General features: G+C 39.0%; 1 protein-coding gene across 1 annotated transcript; it reads left to right on the forward strand.

Moving 5' to 3' along the window:
• Window positions 1-5,083: 5,083 nt before the first annotated feature.
• LOC310634763 (vomeronasal type-2 receptor 26-like) lies at window positions 5,084-14,386 on the forward strand (the record flags this gene model as incomplete). Its single annotated transcript, XM_083353299.1, has 5 exons — window positions 5,084-5,365; window positions 6,032-6,460; window positions 7,485-7,712; window positions 12,082-12,208; window positions 13,482-14,386. 5 exons carry the CDS (start codon window positions 5,084-5,086, stop codon window positions 14,384-14,386), a joined length of 1,971 nt encoding a protein of 656 aa, XP_083209425.1.
• Between the last annotated feature and the right edge of the window lie 9,159 nt (window positions 14,387-23,545).

Consider the following 23,545-nt stretch of genomic DNA (forward strand, 5'->3'; position numbering starts at 1 on the left):
GGAAATTCATTCCCACTCTCTCAATTGGCCTAGACTAGAAAGAGTGCAGAGAAGAGCAACAAAGATAATTAGGAGAATGGAGGCTAAAATGTATATTCAGAAGTGTTGCTGGAATTGGATATGTCTAGTTTAATGAAAAGAAGGACTAAGGGTGACCTGATAGCAATATTCCAAAATCTAAGGGGTTGCTCTTCAGTTATTGTATGGACCAGGTTTGATCTACCACATCCAACCCAAGCCTACCAGAAGTCATCTACAAGCATGATCAATGGTGTCTTGTACTGTATTCTGGCCTCAACCATGACTGCCATGGATCCATAATCTATTTCTTCCAGAGCATTTTAAAGCTGTAGATGTCAAGGTTCTGACTGACGAAGCCAACAAAAACACAGCCGAGATTATCCAATTCTAATGCTAAACTTTACTGAGCACATAATTTTGACACAGGTGAAAGGAAAAAAAGCTCGATTTAATTGGTGCTTAAATCAGTATATAATAATAATAATAATAATAATAATAATAATAATAATAATAATAATAATAATAATAATAATAATAATAATAATAATAATAATAATAGTAAGTAGTTGGAAGGGACCTTGGAGGTCATCTAGTCCAACCCCATGCTCAGGCAGGAAACCCTACACCATTTCAAACAAATGGCTGTCCAGTCTCTTCTTAAAAACTTCCAGTGTTGGAGCATTCACCACTTCTGGAGGCAGGTTGTTCCACTGGTTAGTTGTTCTAACTGTCAGGAAGTTTCTCCTTAGTTCTAGGTTGCTTCTCTCCTTGACTAGTTTCCATCCGTTGCTTCTTGTCCTGCTTTCAGGTGCTTTGGAGAATAGCTTGGCTCCCTCTTTTTTGTGGCAGCCCCTGAGATATTGGAACACTGCTATCATGTCACCCCTCACCCTTCTCTTCGTTAAACTACACATACCCAATTCCAGCAACCGTTCCCTATATGTTTTAGCCTCCAGTCCCCCAATCATCTTTGTTGCTCTTCTCTGTACTCTTTCTAGAGTCTCAACATCTTTTTTACATCGTGGTGACCAAAACTGGATGCAGTATTCCAGGTGTGCCCTTACCAAGGCATTGTAAAGTGGTATTAGTACTTCACGTGATCTTGATTCTATCCCTCTGTTAATGCACCCTAGCACTGTGTTGGCTTTTTTTGGCAGCTGCAGCACACTCTTGGCTCATATTGAAGTGATTGTCCACTAGGACTCCGAGATCTCTCTCACAGTTACTACTATTGAGCAAGGTACCACCTATACTATACCTGTGCATTTGATTTTTCCTGCCTAAATGTAGAACCTTACTTTTTTCACAATTGAATTTCATTTTGTTAGATAGTGCCCAGTGTTCGAGTCTGTCCAGATCCTCCTGTATCTTAAACCTATCTTCTGGAGTGTTGGCTATTCCTACCAGCTTGGTGTCGTCTGCAAATTTGATGAGTTCCCCATCTATACCCTCATCCAAATCGTTGATGAAGATGTTGAAGAGCACTGGGCCCAGAACAGAGCCCTGGGGCACCCCACTACACACTTCCTTCCATGTAGATGCAGTTCCATTGAGGACCACACGCTGAGTACGGCCTGTCAGCCAGGTACGAATCCATCTGGTGGTGATGCTATCTAACCCACATTTTTCTATCTTATCAAGTAGTAGCTTGTGATCTACTTTATCAAATGCCTTACTGAAGTCCAAGTAAATTATATCTACAGCATTCCTCTGGTCCACTAATTGTGTCACTTGGTCAAAGAATGTAATAAGATTTGTCTGGCACGATCTGTTTTTGACTAACCCATGTTGACTTTTAGTGATGACTTTGTTTGTATCAAGGTGTTCGCTGATTTGTTGTCTGATTATCTTTTCCAGATATGTGGTTCCCAGTCCCAATTCTTTCAGGCAACCCAGAAGCATAGCATAATTGATGGCATTAAAAGCTAGACTCTAAAGTTAAATCATGATTGAATATTGAAAGCCCGGGAGAGATGCAGCAGAGGCAAGATGAATACCCCACCAGAGATTCAGGGTCCACCAGTGGCACAATCAGTACTTTCTCTGTGCTGTGACTCAATGAGAAACCCAAATATAAAAGGACCAGATATTCTCCTTCCCCCAGAGTACTCATTGCACAGTACGTTTCTTGAATAACAGGATTAAGAAATACCCTGAGTTGTTGTTTTGATGATTAAATTGGAAATACACCCATAAGTCAAGTAAAGTTTTCCACCTCATGCAGAGTAGTAAATGAGGTCATACAGAGAATCGACTGTGATTCTCAAATCCCTGTCTAATTATCAAAATCAGAATGATTACTTCATCTTCCACTAAAGCCTAGGGGACTTTTCCCACCCAAGGTTATTTTGAAACAAGGTAGATGTTAGTAACCCACATCAATGGATTTCACAAATATTTATTAATTCTTATAAAAATCTGAAGCTCTGGTCCACGAGGAGCTCAAGGATGATGAAGAACACACGGTGAAACTCCTGTCGGCACAAATGTACAGGTCTGACTTTTAATGCTGCCCCTTTAATGTGCCAGATTAAAGTTTCTCTTGCTTGATCAAGTCAGTGGATCTGTGTTCTTTTGCAAGAGAACTGTGCTTCTCCTTAGACAGCTCTGAGGCCAAAGACAGTGGGTGCCTGTCTCAGAGAACTACAGAAGATCTTCATCATGATATCTGAAATACTGCTGCTGCTGCTGCTTCTCCTGGTGTCCCATTTTCCATGTGGGATGCTGACAATGAAATGTCCATTAAATATACAGAAAGAAGACCACAGATTTAATTATTATAAGCCAGGAGATTTCCTGATTAGTGGAATCATATCTACATCTACCACAATATTTAAACCATACCTCTTCTTTGAGCCTCCAAACCACAGATTTGAAAGGTAATTCCTGATAAGTACTTTAGACTAGTGATTAATTTTATCTTTTATCTTTTATCTTTTCCACTATTTTCCTTTTAATAGGGAAGGTTAGCTGATATAAATGTTAACATTTTATATGTATAATTCCTGACATGTACTTAACGCTGGTGATTAATTTTATGTTTTCCACTATTTTCCTTTTAATATGGATGGTTAGCTGGTATGAATGCTACAATTTTATGTTTTAATTTTTAACATTGACATCTATGATTCTAGTGGTCTACTGTTAAAATCTGTTCTTAATTTTGCAAGCTGATCCACAAAGTTCAGAAATATGATAAGCTATTGTTGGAAAACTTTCTGAAAGAAAAAGGTGTAAAAGACATCAGAATTGGTAGGCGATCTAGTGAACCTTGAAGAGATGAGAGTTATTTAATCGCCCTATTAAATGAATGTTTGATGTGGTGGTTAATGTTTCAGGTTAGAAATCATGAAAGCATGACCTCTAGTCCTTCCTTGGATATAAATTAAGCTGGCTGGCCCTGGATCAGTCACTTTCTCTTAATCCTAGGAAGAAGGCAATGGCAAATCACCTCTAAAAAACCTTGCCAGGAAAACTACAGGAACTTGTCCAGGCATTCTCTGAGAATCACCTAGACCTTTCCCAGAATAATTCCACTTAAATATTCCTCCAATTAGCAATCAAATCAACATAAAGAGACTTATTTCATAGAACCTTGTTTTTTATGTGAAAATGATTTTCTGAAGTGAATTTTAAATAAATGTATCCAGTTGCTAAGACAGTTGATCAATTACTATAAAATGCATTTCCAAGTCACCATTTGGAGAAAATAATGAATATAGAACATAGAGTTGGAAGCGACCTGGGAGGTCTTCTAGTCCAACCCCTGCTGGAGCCATTTCAAACAAATAGTGTCCAGGCTCTTTTTGAAAGCCTCCAGTGATGGAGCACATACAACTTCTGAAGGAAAGCTATTCCATTGGTTGATTGCTCTCACAGTTAGAAAATTTCTCCTTAGTTCTAGGTTGCTTCTCTCCTTGGTTAATTTCTATCCATTGTTTCTTTTTGGTGCTTTGGATAATAATAATAATAATAATAATAATAATAATAATAATAATAATAATAATAATAATAATAACAACAACAACAACAACAACAACAACAACAACAACAACTTCAGAATTCAAACAGAGAAGCACCTGCAACATAACACCCTGGACTTAACAATTGTCAATAAGAAAGACAATAAAGTTTGGATAGTGGATATGGCAGTGCCTGGAGACAGCAAAATAGACGAGAAAGAACTGGAGAAGATAACAAAATACAAAGACCTACAAATAGAAATAGAAAGACTGTGGCAAAGGCAAGGGTAGTACCAATAGTAATAGGTGCCTTTGGTGCAATCCCAAAACAATTGGAGAACCACTTGAACACCATTGGCATTGACAAATTCTCCATTAGTCAATTGCAAAAGGCAGCCTTACTAGGAACTGCTTCCATCCTGCGATGATATCTGTAATACCATCAAACATCCACATCTGCCTATCCCAGGTCCTTGGTAAGGACTCGATAGGTCGACAAAAATGCCAAATCCAGTCTGAACATCTGGCTGACTGTGCAATGAATAATAATAATAATAATAATAATAATAATAATAATAATAATAATAATAATAATAATAATAATAATAATAATGGGACCTTGGAGGTCATGGTTGGGATCAGATCTACAATTTCCAATTGGGATGATTTTGAGCCTGAAGAAAACCATTGGAAAGAAAGTCATTTGTGGTCAATAGGACTGTCCTTCTAATAGCAAAATCCAAAGAAGTCCATCTCCTGGCAAGGTCCAAGAAATGAATGATACAGGCATCTTACATTATTTTATTAGAGAGTGAATTTCTGAGAATATTTCCTGCAGTACAATATAGGAATTGAGCTTTTGGTCTGATCTTCTCTTGCTTTCCCCTTCATGAGATCAATCAGAATCCAAAGCTGTTACCAAACATCATCCTGGGTTACAGATCGTTAGATTGTCAAATTTGTGCACTAGACGTATAATACAGCAATCCAAGTGATTAGTTATAAATGTCCTTAAAGGAACAGCTTCAGGAAATATGATGTGATTCTATGAATTGAAGATGAAAGCCAACTGCAGTCTCTTATCTTGCAGTATACCGAGTATGAGCTTCTGGCACGTCCTGCCCTTCTTCTTTGCCACTCATGAGATCAACCAGAATCCAAAGCTGCTACCCAACATCACCCTGGGCTACAGCATCTATGAGAACTTTTTCAATGCAAGGATAACATATGAGGTCATGATGGACTTGCTGTCTACAGGGCAGGAGAATGTCCCAAACTACAGTTGTGGAAGACCAAATAATCTTCTGGCTGTGCTTGAAGGGACCGATTCGGAGCTCTTTCCTTCCATTTCAACTATGCTGGGCATCTACAAAATTCCACAAGTAGGAATGAACACTGAAGCTAATTTCATTTTGTAAAGTCTAATGATAGTCCAAAAGGGGTCAGGTCATAAATAAAATGATTTAGATGACAGAGCTTAAAGGACGCCTGAACTATTCTATTTTCATCATGCATTCAAATACCTTACTTCATTCTTACATCATTGTATATCGTGATTGTTTTTAAAAGATAAACAGGTTACAAAGAGATTTTTCAACTGAACGAACCTCCACCCATAGCTCAAATGAAGTGCTGTCAATCATCCTTTGCATGGAATTTGCATCCTCTTTTCCCACCCTTCTGCCTCCTCTCCCTGTCTTCTGGTCACTGCAGTCTTGGGAGAAAAAAAAACAACTTTTCACCCTTATTCCAACCAATTCCAAACAAAATCTCTATATATTTTTAAAGCCTTTACAATAAAAGAGCACAGCAAAAAGAGAAACAGTGTAATACAGCAATTTGTTATTGGGGAAAGGAAAAAAAAGAATAGGACAAGAAAACAGCATATCTAATGAATAGTTCTGTGCAGTTATATAACTTAGTGAATATAATTGACCAGCTGATATGTGAGTAGAGAGTTAGCATCAGAAAAAAAAACCCTTAGAAGTAAGCACTTATTTTTGTCCTTAAGAGCAAAGCAATCAACCATCTTTTCTGTTTCACCTTAGATCAACTATGGGGTCATCAGCCACATTCCAGAGCAGAAATATAATTTCCCTTTTTTCTACCGGGTGAGTCCAAAACAAGAGCCTCCTCACTTGGCAATTATCAAGTTGCTCCTGCATTTCCGATGGACGTGGATTGGCCTTGTTGCTCCAGACAATGAAACCGGAGAAAAATTCAGAAGAACCTTTGTGCCAGAAGCCTTAAGGAAAGGTGTCTGTGTTGCCTTCTCAGAAAGCTTACCCATGGTTCTTACATCAGGGAGGGATAAGTACATCCTTCAATATGTTAGCGACAGTAAAGTGAAAAGTATTGTTTGTCACTTGGACTTTCAGTCCTCATTAATACTAGCATTACTAATACCAAACATTGAAAAGACAAAAATCCTGTTTGAGGGAAAAGTATGGATTGCTACAGCTTTGTCAGATTTAAATGTGAGATTATTTTACCAATATGTTAATCTCCAGCATTACCATCTTTTATTATCCTTCTCAACTAAGGCAAAGAAATGGACACAATATCATGATTTTCTTTCACGTCATTTTGCTACAGGGATGTTTGGGGAGGAAGCATTTCAGTGTTCTTATTCAAGACCTTTGTTGTCTAAGAAAGTTTGGATCACATGCCTGGAAAAAGAGACCTGGGAAATCCCATTCCCAGATCTGGTTGCAAGAATCTTGTCTGAGGATGGCTCCAGTATTTCCACAACTATCCAGGTTGTGGCATCAGTCTCCAGTGCTGCCTTTTCCTCCCAAACGAGTAAGAGGAGGATGCCTTCTGGGGACCACCAGACACTCCAGATGGTTCAACCGTGGCATGTAATGCTTCTTCAATATTTTAATAATGGTTCCCTTTCAATTCTTACATGTTATCATAAAGATAAGCAGAGATGATGGGGATAACCCAAGAACAATTGCCTGTTTCTAATATTTGTTCTGACAAGATGAGACATTTTAGAGAGAGAGAAACAGATAGATTGTGCTGCTGAATCTTCTAGATTAAGCCTGGTGTGCTGATTGAGGATGCTTGTGAGAATAGGTTATGATTTCTGAAGAGACTGGAAGGTTCTTTTCACAATTGCTGAATAAATAAGCAGTAGGATGGGACAATAACCATCATGTTCTACTGAACTTCCATCATTGTTGCACAACATGTTTGGGATCTGAGATTACCAATTTCATCAAGCAGAGCAGGCTAAAATAATAAACTAAAAAGATCTGTATGTGTGTGAGAGGGAGAGACAGACAGACATAGACAGAGAGACAGAAAGAGTGGAAAGAGCCTGGGAGAAACAATGGGAGTGGGAAAGAAAGAGAGGGAGAGAGGTAATTAGAGAGAAAAATAGAATCTTCCTACCACATTTGCATACAGAAGCGCTGCGAAAAAGTACCTCTGTTTTGACTTAGTGCTCAAATGAGAATGTATACATTGCAAGGATGATTCTCCATGTCTTTTCAGCTCCATCCATTTCTAAGAAACTTCCAGATTTACAATTTTTCTGTAAATGACGTTTATTTGGATGAGTATGGAATTTCCACTGCTGACTTTAATATCGTGGACTGGGCAGTATTTCCCAACAAATCTGCTGCTGGGGTGATAATTGGGAATATTGAAAAAGAAGTCTCTTCAGACATCAAGATCTCAGTCGATGAGAGCGCCATCATATGGCCAACATCTTTTAACAAGGTAACCAAGTCTGCCTCTATGTGGGTTTTATTGTTCACCTGTTCCTATCTATCCATGTGATTTTGTGGTTTATCAGTCTTTTAACTTATATGGAGAGTCACCACAGCTAAAAGGATAGGTTAAAGGAGACTATTTCTCCTGTTCCTATCAAAAGATCTATTTTTATGATAAGAGATATCCAGTTTGACGTCATAGCGATATAGATGTGGGGAGAGGAGAGCTCCATACCCCACAGCTGATTTCCTTCTGCCGGGCCAAAGGTTGTCCCGGAGAGGCGACAACAAAGGAGGAAACCCTCATTGATAATGGGCAAATGTCAGTTAGCCCATTTGATCCAAGGAAATCCCTCCAAACTGACAGAAGAAGGACAGACTGCATTCATGCAGTCTGACCAAGAGCTTCTGACAGCTGGGAAGGGTGAGGACTAGCCCAATGAGAGGATCAATAACAGCATGACATGGAACTGGGTGAGAAGATCCTGTTTCTAGCTATCATTTTTGAACACTATTCTCTGGAATACATAACAGGAAAATAATGGAAATGGAACACCAAAACGTTTGCTTGATAGGAGATTTTAATACAATTGTTGATAGAAAATTAGATTATAGAAGGAGCAAAGGAGGGGAAAAGGAAGAAAGACAGAATGGCAGAAGAAATTTCCATACAGGATACTTAGAGAGAAAGAAACCCTAAAAAGACCCAGTACACATTTTATTTGAATAGACATACAGTAAATCTTGGCCTAGAATTGATATGATATGGATGTCCCCTGAGCTAAGTAATAATATATATGAGATTGAGGTAAAACCTAACATTTGGGCAGACCATAATCCAATAAAGCTGACCCAGAAAGAGATAAAGAAGAAATCAAGATGGAGTTTGAATCAATCCTTGTTAAAAGAGAAACACTTTGTAGAATTATCAATAAAGGAAACAGAGTTTTTCTTTAAAAAAAATAAAAAGGAAGAGATTTAAATTCAGAATACATGGGACACAGCCAAAGCATATTTTAGAGGATTAGCTATAACATATATGGCTAAAAAGAACAAAGAAAAAAAGAACAATTTACAGCACTAAGAGAAGAATTGAAGAAACTGGAATTAGAATTACAAATACATCAAGAAAAGAAAATTGTGAAAAGACAAATGGAGACAGTGAAACATACCGTATTTTCCAGAGTATAAGACGACTGGGCATATAAGACGACCCCCTACATTTCCTGTTAAATTATAGGGTTTGGGCTATACTCGCCGTATAAGACTACCCCTCTTCCAATGCACACCAAATAAAAATTAAAAAACATCAGATTTGATTTTAATATGGTAATTTTAATTCAAATGCTTATGACATGCAGGCGCTTAGTAGGAAAACTGTCACTTATAAACATAAGGCTGTTTGTCATCAAATATGTAGACATAAAACAGTGCAAGTGGATTAAATAATAATAATAATAATAATAATAATAATAATAATAATAATAATAATAATAATAATAATAATAATAATAATAATAATAATAAGTTGTAAGGGACCTTGGAGGTCATCTAGTCCAACCCCCTGCTAAGGCAGGAAACCCTATACCATTTCAGACAAATGGCTGTCCAGTCTCTTCTTAAAAACTTCCAGTGTTGGAGCATTCACCACTTCTGGAGGCAGGTTGTTCCACTGGTTAATTGTTCTAACTGTCAGGAAGTTTCTCCTTAGTTCTAGGTTGCTTCTCTCCTTGATTAGTTTCCATCCATTACTTCTTGTCCTGCTTTCAGGTGCTTTGGAGAATAGCTTGACTCCCTCTTCTTTGTGGCAGCCCCTGATTCCAGCAACCATTCTCTATTTTCCTAATTCACTTTTTCACTTTTCCTAATTAACTCTAAAGCTTTCCCTGCACAGAGCCTTAAGTAACACAAGCTGCCTGCAATTAGTGCAGGTTCGCATCCCACCAGGCTCAAGGTTGACTCAGCTTTCCATCCTTCCAAGGTAGGTAAAATGAGGACCCACATTGTTGGGGGCAATAAGTTGACTTTGTAATAATGCTGCTGGGTGTGTGTGAAAGCCCTAATAAACAGGCATATACACAGAATGAAGGCTATTGCTAAGCACATTGATTTGTGCTTTAAATTGTAAGCCACCCTGAGTCTTCGGAGAAGGGCAGGATATAAATGGGATTTAAAAAAAAAAGACCAAATGGGAGATCCGCTCCAGGGTTTCCAGCCAGCCCTGTCCCTAAAGTTTCAGCACCCGGCGTATAAGACGACCCCTGACTTTTGAGAAGATTTTCATGGGTTAAAAAGTAGTCTTATACGCCGGAAACTACGGTAAATTAAATTTAATAGAGTCAGAAGAATTGGCTCTACAAATAAAAAGGGTAAAACAAAACTTTTTTGAAAATGCAAACAAGCCAGGAAGATGGTTGGCATATAAACTGAAAAAAGAAAGAGAGAAGAAACTGATAATAAACTACAAAATGAGAAGGGTGACTTACAATTCCAAACTGATGCAATTAAAAAAAGAAAGACCTTTATGAAAAATTATATAGAAGGAATTTCTTGAGAAAAAATGATACAATACTTTGAAAATGCAAACCTACCAAAAATACAAGAAAACCTAAAAAATATATTAAATGAAAAAATTACAATGATGGAAGTGATAAAAGCTATTAAAAAACCAGAAAAACGATAAAACCCCAGGACCGGATGGGCTACCCACAGAGGTTTACAAATGTCTGCAAGATACATTAAGTCTACCAATGAAGGAAGTGTGTAACGAGGTATTATTAGAGGCCAAACTACCAAACATGGATGGAAGCAAGTATTACTTTAATATCAAGAGAAGATTCAGATTTGACACAGATAAAAAATTATAGTCCAAAATCATAATTAAATGTGGATTATAATTTTTTTGCCTCAATAATAGCAGAGAGATTGAAAAGATTCTTGACTGAAATTACTATTCTTAGATTAGCAAAAATGTTTAAAAATATGTCTAGCAAATGTTGGAAATGTAATCAAAATCCCGGTACATATTATCACTTATGGTGGACATGTGTAAAAGCAAAAAAAAATTTGGACTAAAATACATACTTGGTGAGAAAAGGTGTTAGGAAAACATGTAGATTTTAAACCTGAACTTTTTTTACTAGGCATAATGCCAGAAAAGTTTGATAAACAAAATGTATATTTAACATTACATGTATTAACCGCAGCAAGGATTGTGTTTGCACGGCACTGGAAAAATGAGATAACACCACCAAAGGAAGCAATAATTAAGAAAATATTGGACTGGGCAGAAATTGACAGACTCAGATTGAGAATCAAAGGAAAAGAAGATACAGAATACTTCCAAATATAGAACTTATTTTTTATCAATGATTGGAAAAGCGGGACAGAGAGTAAGAATTTAACCATTATGTCTAGGCAAAAATCAACCCAGACAACACATTGTTCATTAAGCACAAATGAATTGTAATGATAGAAAACTAATAGAATACTTTTTTAAAAAATCTATTGCTTATGATGGGAATACCAACATTGTTGTGATGTAGAATGGAAAACATGTTGTTGGCTATCCCAAAGCTGGTTGTAGCATGTAAGGAAACCTAGGAGCATCACAAACCAATGAACTGGCCTTCGACACTGAGGGACTTACGGTAGGGCATTTTATTCAGTGGAATCTTTGGTGTTCTCTGAGCTTGTTTGTTTGTTTGCAGGTAATTTCACTGGTTAATTTCCCAACTAAGTAACATCATCAATGCCTGATGATAGCACTGATAATGTTATCTATTCAAGTGATGAAATATCTACAAACAGGCAGTCAAAACCAGAGAACATCAAGGAATTTACAATTCAACCCTGAGTTACACAGATTTTCTTCTATTGAATCATTCAATGTTTTTTTTCCAGAACTGGAGTCTTCTTTGAGACTGAGTTGATAGTAAATTGAGATCTAAGAAATACATATTGTAAGAAGGCAGAGGAAATGTTGTGACAGATGGTGTTCTAGCAATTGCTAAGACAAGACGAAGTAACCCTTTGCTTTCCATGCTTTGGACTAGACTTTCCACAGTTTTGTATCTTTGACCAGTTGGCTGAAGCTGACAGGATCTGAAGCCCAAATGCAGAATAATCCTAGGATAATGATGATTGGACTGGAGAGTCAGCAGCTCTTTCTGAACATTAAGGGAACTCTGAGATCATAGCCTGCTGAAATGAAATTGTTAGTGGAGAAATTTCACTGAAACAAACATATTTTAATTGTATGTGGGAAAAGATCTTGAAAGTACCCTCTTGAATTCATGAACCCACTTTGGTGCTCACTTCCATTTTTAGAAGTAATCCCCTCATTCATACATTTCTCTGATTTTTTTTCTGTTCAGAAGGCCCCCTTTTCTAGGTGTACGGAACGTTGCCTCCCAGGATATACCAAGCTGATGAGAGAGGGAGAACCAGTTTGTTGCTATGACTGTTCTCCATGTATGGAAGGAACCATCTCTGTGCAGGAAGGTAGGTAATTCAAGAACAAAGAAGCAGCACCAGTCTTTTATTCTAAGGATAATATGGTAGCAATAGGAATTGCAGTTAGACTTATTTACTGCTTCATAGTGCTTTACAGCATGCTCTAAGCATATTGCCCCTCAACAATCTGGGTCCTCATTTTACTGACCTTGAAAGGATGGAAGACTGATTCAACCTTGAGCTGGTCAGTATCGAACTCCAGGCAGTGGGCAGAGTTAGCCTGCAATACTGCATTCTAATCACTGTACCACCACGGCTCTGGTATTAGCAAGATTTGTTCTCATATACCAATATACCATTAGATTCAAGAAACAGACTAAAAACACTGCAACAACTGTTCAGTGAAGGTAAAATTCACCATGGTGGATGTTTTCACAAGTTCCTGAAACAATAACAAGCAATCTTGAAAAATACTGAGAGACCTTAAGAAACATGACAGCATTTGAAACACCTATACAAAACAAACCTAACCTCAAATTCTAGTAAGATATTTTTTCTGGCAATTGCAAGAACAAATTTAGGAGAGAATTGGAAAAATAGATATTTTGTCAGTGATGTCAGATTGGGAGGTCACTTTGGAGAATATGCAGCAATGACACAAATACCTACAGCATTGATTCCTGGCAGCATTAAGTCATGTGGACATGACCTCCCAGAATTCCTTGGGAGTCATGGAATTCAGGGAATTGGGGAATTCTGGCTGAGGAATTCTGGGAATTGAAGTGCACGTCTTAATGTTGTGTAGGTTGAGAAACACTGATCTACAGTATCTGTGATGAAGCTTAAGTAACTTTTTTTAAAAAAATAGGTCTCGTATGTGGAACACATTGCACAGCAGGATATAAGCTTTAGAACATGATTTTTAGTCAGAAAGTTGTGAGATGAATCAAAACTAATATCAGATGCCAGCAAGAATCTTTACACTTTAAAGTAAAACACAAACACAGAAACAAATAGATTATATGTGGAAGTGGTGTGTGTCTGTATGTCTCTCTCTGTGTGTGTGTTTATTCTGCTCACAGCTTGGAGAAACAACAAAAGGGAAGAGAGGAATGTTTTCCATAAACATAATTATCTACTTTATTCATGCTTAGTAAGTAAGCATTTTTCCCTTGCATTTCATTATTCTAATCATATCATTTTTTAAAAAAATAGAGAGAAAAAAACTTCATTGCTTTATCTACATCCTGCTTCTTGTCAGTTGGTCATGATGCGTGGAATACCATTGAATCACTATTTAAAAATTCGTTGTGTTTTTCAGATGTAGCCCAATGTGCAAAATGTCCACATGACCATCTCTCCAATGAGAAGCGGGATCAGTGTGTCCCCAAAGTTATAACTTTCCTGTCCTTCAGAGAAAACCTAGGTCTCATCCTAGCTGTCTCTGCCCTTTTTTTGTCTCTTATCACTGTCTTAGTTCTAGGAATTTTTATTAAATATCGAGAAACTCCCATAGTCAAAGCTAACAACCGTGATCTCACCTACATTCTTCTGATCTTTCTCTTGCTTTCCTTCTTGACTTCCCTTCTGTTCATTGGTCAACCCAAGAAAGTGACCTGCCTTCTTCGACAAACTGCCTTCAGTGTTGTTTTCTCAGTTGCTGTGTCATCCTTGCTGGCCAAGACTATCATGGTGGTGATGGCATTTCTGGCCACAAAGCCAGGCAGCAAAATGAGGAAATGGCTGGGGAAATCTCTGGCCAATTTCATTATCTTCTCCTGCTCTGGTGTTCAGGTGGGCATCTGTTTCATATGGCTGGGAATCTTTCCCCCATTCCCAGATTCTGACTTATATTCCCAAAAAGGGAAGATTGTACTGCAATGCAATGAAGGTTCAGTCATCATGTTCTATTCTGCCCTTGGCTACTTGGGCTTTCTGGCTTTCATTTGTTTCTTGGTGGCTTTTCTAGCCCGAAAACTACCAGGGGCCTTCAACGAAGCCAAGTGGATCACCTTCAGCATGCTGCTCTTCTGCAGTGTTTGGGTTTCTTTTGTCCCTGCCTACCTAAGCACCAAAGGAAAATACATGGTGGCTGTGCAGATCTTCTCCATCCTGACCTCCAGCCTGGGCTTACTTGGCTGCATCTTTGTCCCCAAATGTTACATCATCATTCTAAGACCTGAGATGAACTTGAAGGAGAATCTAATAATGAAAAATAATAAGTGAACGTGATTGTGGCAGTTATATTTTATCCAAATTATTGCTAAGTTAAAATAAGACATTACAAACAGTTATTTTTTCAACGCTGCTAACATCGAATGCTATTGCTTGACAAGAGATAAAGAAGTAGCCATTTCATATGTTAAACTTGTGTATTGCTTTAAAAGGTTGGGAGGGGGCATGAGTAGAATTTCACCTTCAAGGCCATCTCTCTAGGTAAAGAAGATAAGACCTTGGCGGGTTTTCTAATGGAAGGGAAACTGATTCTTTAATTTAATTGGAGAATATGATTAATGACAAAATTAGAAAGGTGGAGAATTGTGTTTTAATATATTGTGCAAGGGGTGAAGATTTCAGATTCCAGCTTCCTTCGAAGAAGCATAAAGGACTTTTACGGTAAACAATGCCTCAAGTCAGTTGAAAAGCCCACACGTCGGAAACTTGACATATTTGTTCAAAGACTTTTTCTTCCTCCCATGTGATTAATCTTACTATCAATAAATAGCATAGTGAAGTTTGTTGATGTTTCCTCCACCAATTTAAAATCATGTTATTTGTCTTCTAATCTACATTTCTTTAATATCCATTCAATGTACGAGATGAATAAAGAAAGGAATGTACAGTGTTGTCACATTTCTTTACTGATCTGGAAACATACTGTTTAACTTTGTTTTGTTCAGAATCTGGCTTTGAGTCCTTGTGTAAATTTTTTAAAAGGACAAAGAGATATTGTCAGATTGTCAGTTCTCAAAAACATTCCATAGCTCAACATAATTTCTTTTAATTATTCATTTATTTTAAAAGATTTGTAATGCCACCTATCTTGTGATATATTTTATGTTTTATAATCTTCAAAAGCCATGATCTTAACAAGTATTGTTGTTTTCCGTTTATCCAATCAGGAAGTGACATCTGCTTTGCATACTTAATTTATCTTTCCAATTTCTATCCACCCTCTTTCTCCTGTCTCTCCAAATTTTAAGCTTGACCAGCCAAATGCATTTCGCTCAGCGTTCTATTCCCTAACAGCAGCAAGAAAATATGAGTCTCACTCAGGATTGTAGTTCCGAAGAGCAGAATGAGGATATGAGTCTCCCTCAGGGTTCTAGTCCCTAACATCTACATACTAGGCTGGTCCAGAGGGACTCTTTTCTCTAAAATCAGCAAGCAGGTCACTTCATCAGCCCTCATGACAACTGAACTGACCTTCAAAAATAAAAACGGAATTGCTTTTTTTCCTTTTACTGACTACAAAGGTTGGCTCACAGAAGCAGAATAGCAAAAATGCCAAGCAAATAAAAAGCAGGTCCCACAAGTGTTTGAAACCAATTTAGAGATGTTTTATCAAGAAAATTTGCTAATTATATTTTTTAGATAAGATGCAAATCTCTTGCCAATGAAAACAATGACGAAAAAACCCAGAGCCAGGAAACTACAAACCAATCAGTCTGGTATCAATACCTGAGAAGATCGTGTAAAAGATAATCAAAAACAGATCTGTGAATATCTCAAAGCAAATAAAGTTATAACTGGGAGCCAACATGGGTTTGTTAAAAACAGTTCATAAAAAACCAAGTTAATTTCTTTCTTTGACAAAGTGACTAAATTAGTAGACCAACAAAATTCTATGGACATAGTATATTTAGATTTCAGTAAGGCACTTGGCAAAGTAGACCATAACCTATTTCTTGGTAAGCTAGAAAAATATGGGACAGACATCTTCATCACCAGATGGATTTGTAACTGGCTGATAAACAGATCAATGAGTAATCCTTAATGATACTATGGCTACATGAAGTGAAGTAAGCAGTGAAGTACCACAACTATCCTCCTTAGGTACACTACTCATCAATATTTTCATAAATGACTTAGATGAGGGAGTAGAAGGAAGGGAATAAGCTGGCAGGAATAGCAACATCCCAGAAGACATATGCAGGATCCAAAAGGATCTTGACAGACTTGAGCAATGGGCTTTCTTCAACAAAGTGAAATTTAATGTGGAAAAAAGCAAGGTTTTACACTTAGGCAAGAAAAACAACAGATAGCTGTGAGAGGGACCTTGGAGTCCTCATGGAGAATCACTTACACATGAGCCAGCAGTGTGTGGCAGCAGCCAAAAATGCTAATACAATCCTTGGTTGTGTAAACAGAGGCATAGAATCAAAATCACATGAAGTATTAGCAGCGCTTTATAAAGCCTTAGTAAGGCCTTAGTAAGGCCACACCTGGAATACTCCATCCAGTTTTGGTTGCTACGTTACAAAACAGATGTTGAGACTTTGGAAAAGTACAAAGAAGAGCAACTAAGATGATTAAAGTCCTGGAGACTAAAAGATATGAAGAACGGTTGCAGGATTTGGATATGGCCAGTCTAGAAAAAAGAAAGGCTTGGGGTAACATGATAGCAGTATTCCATTATTTGAGGGGCTCCCAGAAAGATGAGGGGGTGATCTTATTTTCCAAAGCACCTGAAGACAAGACAAGAAAGAGTGGATGGAAACTAATCAAGGATAGAAGCCACCTAGAAGTAAGGAGAATGTTACTAATGGTGAGAGCAACCAACCAATGGAACATCTTGCCTTCAGAAATTGTGGGTGCTCCATCACTGAAAGTTTTCAAAAAAGAGCCTGGACAACCATTTATCATAAATTATAGAGGGTCTCTTGTCTGAGCAGGAGGTTGGACGAGAAGATCCAATTATATTATTTTATGTTCTATATTCTTAGTTTCCTTGAGTGAGGTATATGGAAATTCACACAGGGAGAAATGAGACAAAGAATTCCCCTGGTGCTCTGTACTTGCAAATGACAAGAGCATTGATTCAGTAGAGGAAAGTGATAAATTTTGGGGGAGAGGGAAATTCATTCCCACTCTCTCAATTGGCCTAGACTAGAAAGAGTGCAGAGAAGAGCAACAAAGATAATTAGGAGAATGGAGGCTAAAATGTATATTCTGGCCTCAACCATGACTGCCATGGATCCATAATCTATTTCTTCCAGAGCATTTTAAAGCTGTAGGTGTCAAGGTTCTGACTGACAAAGCCAACAAAAACACAGCCGAGATTATCCAATTCTAATGCAAAACTTTACTGAGCACATAATTTTGACACAGGTGAAAGGAAAACCAGCTCTATTTAATTGGTGCTTAAATCAGTAAACAACAACAACAACAACAACAACAACAACAACAACAACAACAACAACAACAATAATAATAATAATAATAATAATAATAATAATAATAATAAGAAGAAGAAGAAGAAGAAGAAGAAGAAGAAGTTGGAAGGGACCTTGGAGGTCATCTAGTCCAACCCCCTGCTCAGGCAGGAAGCCCTACACCATTTCAGACAAATGGCTGGCCAGTCTCTTCTGAAAAACTTCCAGTGTTGGAGCATTCACCACTTCTGGAGGCAGGTTGTTCCACTGGTTAGTTGTTCTAACTGTCAGGAAGTTTCTCCTTAGTTCTAGGTTGCTTGTCTCCTTGACTAGTTTCCATCTGTTGCTTCTTGTCCTGCTTTCAGGTGCTTTGGAGAATAGCTTGACTTCCTCTTCTTTGTGGCAGCCCCTGAGATATTGGAACACTGCTATCATGTCACCCCTCACCCTTCTCTTCATTAAACTACACATACCCAATTCTAGCAACCGTTCCCTATTTGTTTTAGCCTCCAGTCCCCCAATCATCTTTGTTGCTCTTCTCTGTACTCTTTCTTGAGTCTCAACATCTTTTTTACATCATGGTGACCAAAACTGAACGCAGTATTCCAGGTGTGCCCTTACCAAGGCATTGTAAAGTGGTATTAGTACTTCATGTGATCTTGATTCTATCCCTCTGTTAATGCAGCTTAGCACTGTGTTAGCTTTTTTGGCAGCTGCAGCACACTGCTGGCTCATATTGAAGTGATTTTCCACTAAGACTCTGAGATCCCTCTCATAGTTACTACTATTGAGCAAGGTACCACCTATACTATACCTGTGCATTTGATTTTTCCTGCCTAAATTTAGAACCTTACTTTTTTCACCATTCAATTCCATTTTGTTAGATAGTGCCCAGTGTTCGAGTCTGTCCAGATCCTCCTGTATCTTAAGCCTATCTTCTGGAGTATTGGCTATTCCTGCCAGCTTGGTGTCGTCTGCAAATTTGATGAGTTCCCCATCTATCCCCTCATCCAAATCGTTGATGAAGATATTGAAGAGCACTGGGCCCAGAACAGAGCCCTGGGGCACTCCAGTACACACTTCCTTCCATGTAGATGCAGTTCCATTGAGGACCACACACTGAGTACGGCCTGTCAGCCAGCTACGAATCCACCTGGTGGTGATGCTATCTAACCCACATTTTTCTATCTTGTCAAGTAGTAGGTTGTGATCTACTTTATCAAATGCCTTACTGAAGTCCAAGTAAATTATATCTACAGCATTCCTCTGGTCCACTAATTGTGTCACTTGGTCAAAGAATGTAATAAGATTTGTCTGGCATGATCCGTTTTTGACAAACCCATGTTGACTTTTAGTGATGACTTTGTTTGCATTAAGGTGTTCGCTGATTTGTTGTTTGATTATCTTTTCCAGAAATGTGGTTCCCAGTCCCAATTCTTTCAGGCAACCCCGAAGCATAGCATAATTGATGGCATTAAAAGCTAGACTCTAAAGTCATATCATGATTGAATATTGAAAGCCTGGGAGAGATGCAGCAGAGGCAAGATGAATACCCCACCAGAGATTCAGGGTCCACCAGTGGCACAATCAGTACTTTCTCTGTGCTGTGACTCAATGAGAAACCCAAATATAAAAGGACCAGATATTCTCCTTCCCCCAGAGTACTCATTGCACAGTACGTTTCTTGAATAACAGGATTAAGAAATACCCTGAGTTGTTGTTTTGATGATTAAATTGGAAATACACCCATAAGTCAAGTAAGGTTTTCCACCTCATGCAGAGTAATAAATGAAGTCATACAGAGAATCGACTGTAATTCTCAAATCCCTGTCTAATTATCAAAATCAGAATGATTACTTCATCTTCCACTAAAGGCTAGGGGACTTTTCCCACCCAAGGTAATTTTGAAACAAGGTAGATGTTAGTAACCCACATCAATGGATTTCACAAATATTTATTAATTCTTATAAAAATCTGAAGCTCTGGTCCACGAGGAGCTCAAGGATGATGAAGAACACACGGTGAGACTCCTGTCGGCACAAATGTACAGGTCTGACTTTTAATGCTGCCCCTTTAATGTGCCAGATTAAAGTTTATCTTGCTTGATCAAGTCACTGGATCTGTGTTCTTTTGCAAGAGAACTGCATCTACATGGAAGGAAGTGTGTACTGGAGTGCCCCAGGGCTCTGTTCTGGGCCCAGTGCTCTTCAATATCTTCATCAACGATTTGGATGAGGGGATAGATGGGGAACTCATCAAATTTGCAGACGACACCATGCTGGCAGGAATAGCCAATATTCCAGAAGATAGGCTTAAGATACTGTTGCTGTTGCTGTTGTTGTTATTGTTGTTGTTGTTATTGTTGTTGTTATTATTATTATTATTATTATTATTATTATTATTATTATTATTATTATTATTATTATTATTATTATTATGCTTCTCCTTAGACAGCTCTGAGGCCAAAGACAGTGGGTGCCTGTCTCAGAGAACTATAGAAGATCTCCATCATGATATGTGAAATACTGCTGCAGCTGCTTCTCCTGGTGTCCCATTTTCCATGTGGGATGCTGACAATGAAATGTCCACTAAATATACAGAAAGAAGACCACAGATTTAATTATTATAAGCCAGGAGATTTCCTGATTAGTGGAATTATATCTACATCTAGCACCATATTTAATATTTTATGTTTCCCCTGATGATGTGGACAGGATCATGGGGAGGCTGAGCTCCACCACCTGTTTGTTGGATCCATGCCCCTCCTGGCTGGTTTATGTGGCCCGAGAGGAGACACGAGGCTGGTTCCAGGCAGTAATAACTGCTTCTTTGAAGGAGGGTGTCTTCCCCGCCGCCTTGAAGGAGGCGGTGGTGAGGCCCCTCCTCAAAAAGCCTGTCCTGGACCCAGCTGTTCTAAATAACTATCGTCCAGTCTCCAACCTTCCCTTTATGGCGAAGGTTGTTGAGAGTGTGGTGGCGCATCAGCTTCCTCTGTTCCTGGAGGAAACTGATTATCTGGACCCATACCAATTGGGTTTCAGGCCCGGACACAGCACGGAGATGGCATTGGTCGCGCTCGTGAATGATCTCTGGCAGGCTCGGGACAGGGGTTGTTCCTCTGTCCTAGTCCTATTAGATGTCTCAGCGGCTTTTGATACCATCGACCATGGTATCCTACTGCGGCGTCTCAGGGGGTTGGGAGTGGGAGGCACCATTTTATGGTGGTTCTCCTAATATCTCCTGGGCCACTCGCAGTTGGTGTTGATGGGAGGGCAGAAATCCACCTCGAGGCCTCTCGTTTGTGGAGTTCCTCAGGGGTTGGTTCTCTCGCCCCTCCTGTTCAACATCTATATGAAGCCGCTGGGTGAGATCATTTGTGGTTTCGGGGTGGGGTATCATCAGTACGCTGATGATACCCAACTTTTTCTCTCCACCCCAAACCACCCCAGCGATGCCCTTGCCATGATGTCCCGTTGCCTGGAGGTGGTCCAGGTCTGGATGGGGAGAAACAGGCTTCGTCTCAATCGTGCCAAGGCTGAGTGGCTGTGCATATCGGCATCTCGGGTTAACCAGACTATTCCACCTTTAATGATGGGGGGTGAGGTGTTACCCCCCGTTGATAGGGCTCGCAACTTGGGCGTCCTCCTGGATTCACGGCTCAATTTTGAAGACCATATAGGAGCCGTGACCAGGGGGGCTTTTGCCCAGGTTCGCCTGGTGCGCCAGTTGTGACCCTACCTGGACCGAGATGCCCTACACACAGTCACTCATGCGCTCGTGACCTCCCGTTTAGACTACTGCAATGCTCTCTACATGGGGCTGCCCTTGAGGACCACTCGGAAGCTTCAGCTGGTGCAGAATGTGACCGCGCGAGTTGTGATGGGGGTTTCCCAATACTCCCATGTAACACCTCTACTCCGCGAGCTGCATTGGCTCCCGGTTGCCCTCCGGGTGAGATTCAAGGTGCTGGTGATGACCTATAAAGCCCTAAATGGCTTGGGTCCGTGATATCTAAGGGAATCAAGCATCAAGTTCCCTTCATCCAGTGCGCTCCCACAGGGAGGGTCTTCTCAGGGTGCCGCCGGTAAAAGATTGCCGGCAGATAACACCCAGGGGAGGGCCTTCTCAGTGGGTGCGCCTGCCCCCTGGAACCAGCTGCCCATGGAGCTTAGGACTGCCCCCGACCTTCATTCATTTCACCGGGACCTGAAGACCTGGCTCTTCGAACTCTGTGGCCCGGGCTGAGAATTTTAATTTTAATTGGGGTTTTTATTTTTTTTCAGGGAAAGGGCGGTATATAAATCCAATAAAATAAATAAAATAAATAAATAAACCATACTTCTTTGAGCCTCCAAACCACAGATTTCATAGGTAATTCCTGATAAGTACTTTACACTAGTGATTAATTTTATCTTTTATCTTTTATTTTTTCCACTATTTTCCTTTTAATAGGGAAGGTTAGCTGATATAAATGTTAACATTTTATATGTTTTAATTTTTAATGTTGACATCTACAACATTAGCGGTCTACAGTTAAAATTATGGAAATATTATAGAATATAATAATAATAATAATAATAATAATAATAATAATAATAATAATAATAATAATAATAATAATAATAATAAATAAACCTTTATTGTCAAAGTACAACATGTGTACATTGAGATTAGCTGAGCCTCCCCCCGTGCTCTCTCCCCCCAACACACAGTGACAACAAACCCTCCATCCCACCACACCATGTGAACCAACTACACCACACACCGGCCTCCCAAGTCAATTCTGCATAAGATTATGTCCCTTTTAAAAGCCCAACAGCCCACGGATAAAAGCTATTTTTCAGCCTGTTGGTATGGCTGGCCATATTCCTATATCTCCTACCGGATGGTAGGAGAGTAAAGAGATACCGTCCAGGGTGTGAGTCATTAGCGGTCTAAAGTTAAAAATTATGGAAATATTACAGTATATTATTCTACACAGTATACTGTCTGAGAAGATAATAATAACAATAAAAGTAAAATGTTACTTTATGGCAAAGGAATAATATTAATGATTTAATAGTTAACAATGTGTCTGTGCAAGGATAGACTCTGTCATGGCTGGTGAATTTTTATTCTGAATTTTGCAAGGTGACATGCAAAATTTAGAAAAATGATAGGGTATTGTGGAAAACATTCTGCAAGAAATAAAAAGATGTAAAAGACGTCAGAATGGGTAGGTGGTTTACTGAACCTCAGAGAGATGAGAGTTATTTAACTTAATTCTAAGAAAGAGACAATAGGAAACCACTTCTGAAAAACCTTGCCAGGAAAACTGCAGGAACCTGTCCAGGAAATCTCTAAGAATTGGAAATAAGAAGAAAAAATATATTAAGTGAATAATAAAGACAGACAAAGTTGGAGATTTTCCAAGATGCATAGTATTATTCAGGAAGAATCTTCCCCGCTTCCCAGTTTATTATTCCAGAAAAGAGCTCTTCCCTTTTTTTCATCAAGCAGCCAAAGAAGAACTTCATATCTCCCAAGTTGAAGCCCCCTTTAGCCTTTTAAACTTCTAGCTGTATTAGGGGGCACTGGTGTCACTAGATACCTTGCATGATATTGTTATTATTAAGGGCTATGAGCCAACCTAGCAGTTCGAAAGCACGTAAAAATGCAAGTAGAAAAATAGGGAGGGAAGGTAACAGTGTTCCATGTGCCTTTGGCATCTAGTCATGCAGGCCACATGACCACAGAGACATCCTCAGACAAGCACTGGGTCTTCGGCTTTGAAATGGATATGAGCACAGGAGTCTTCTCCAGCACCACAGTTCAAAGGCTTCAATTCTTTGCCTCTCAGCCTTTCTTATTGTCCAACTTTCACTGCCATACATTGCAACTGGGAAGACCATAGCCTTGAGTATATGCACTTTTGTTGGCAGGGTGATGTATCTGCTCTAGATTTGCCATGGCTTTCCTAACCAGGAGCAAGCATCTTTTAATTTCTTGGCTTCAGTCCCCATCTGCAGTA

This window comes from Vipera ursinii (genome assembly GCF_947247035.1).
Source record: "Vipera ursinii genome assembly, chromosome: 2".
Lineage (NCBI taxonomy): Eukaryota > Metazoa > Chordata > Lepidosauria > Squamata > Viperidae > Vipera > Vipera ursinii.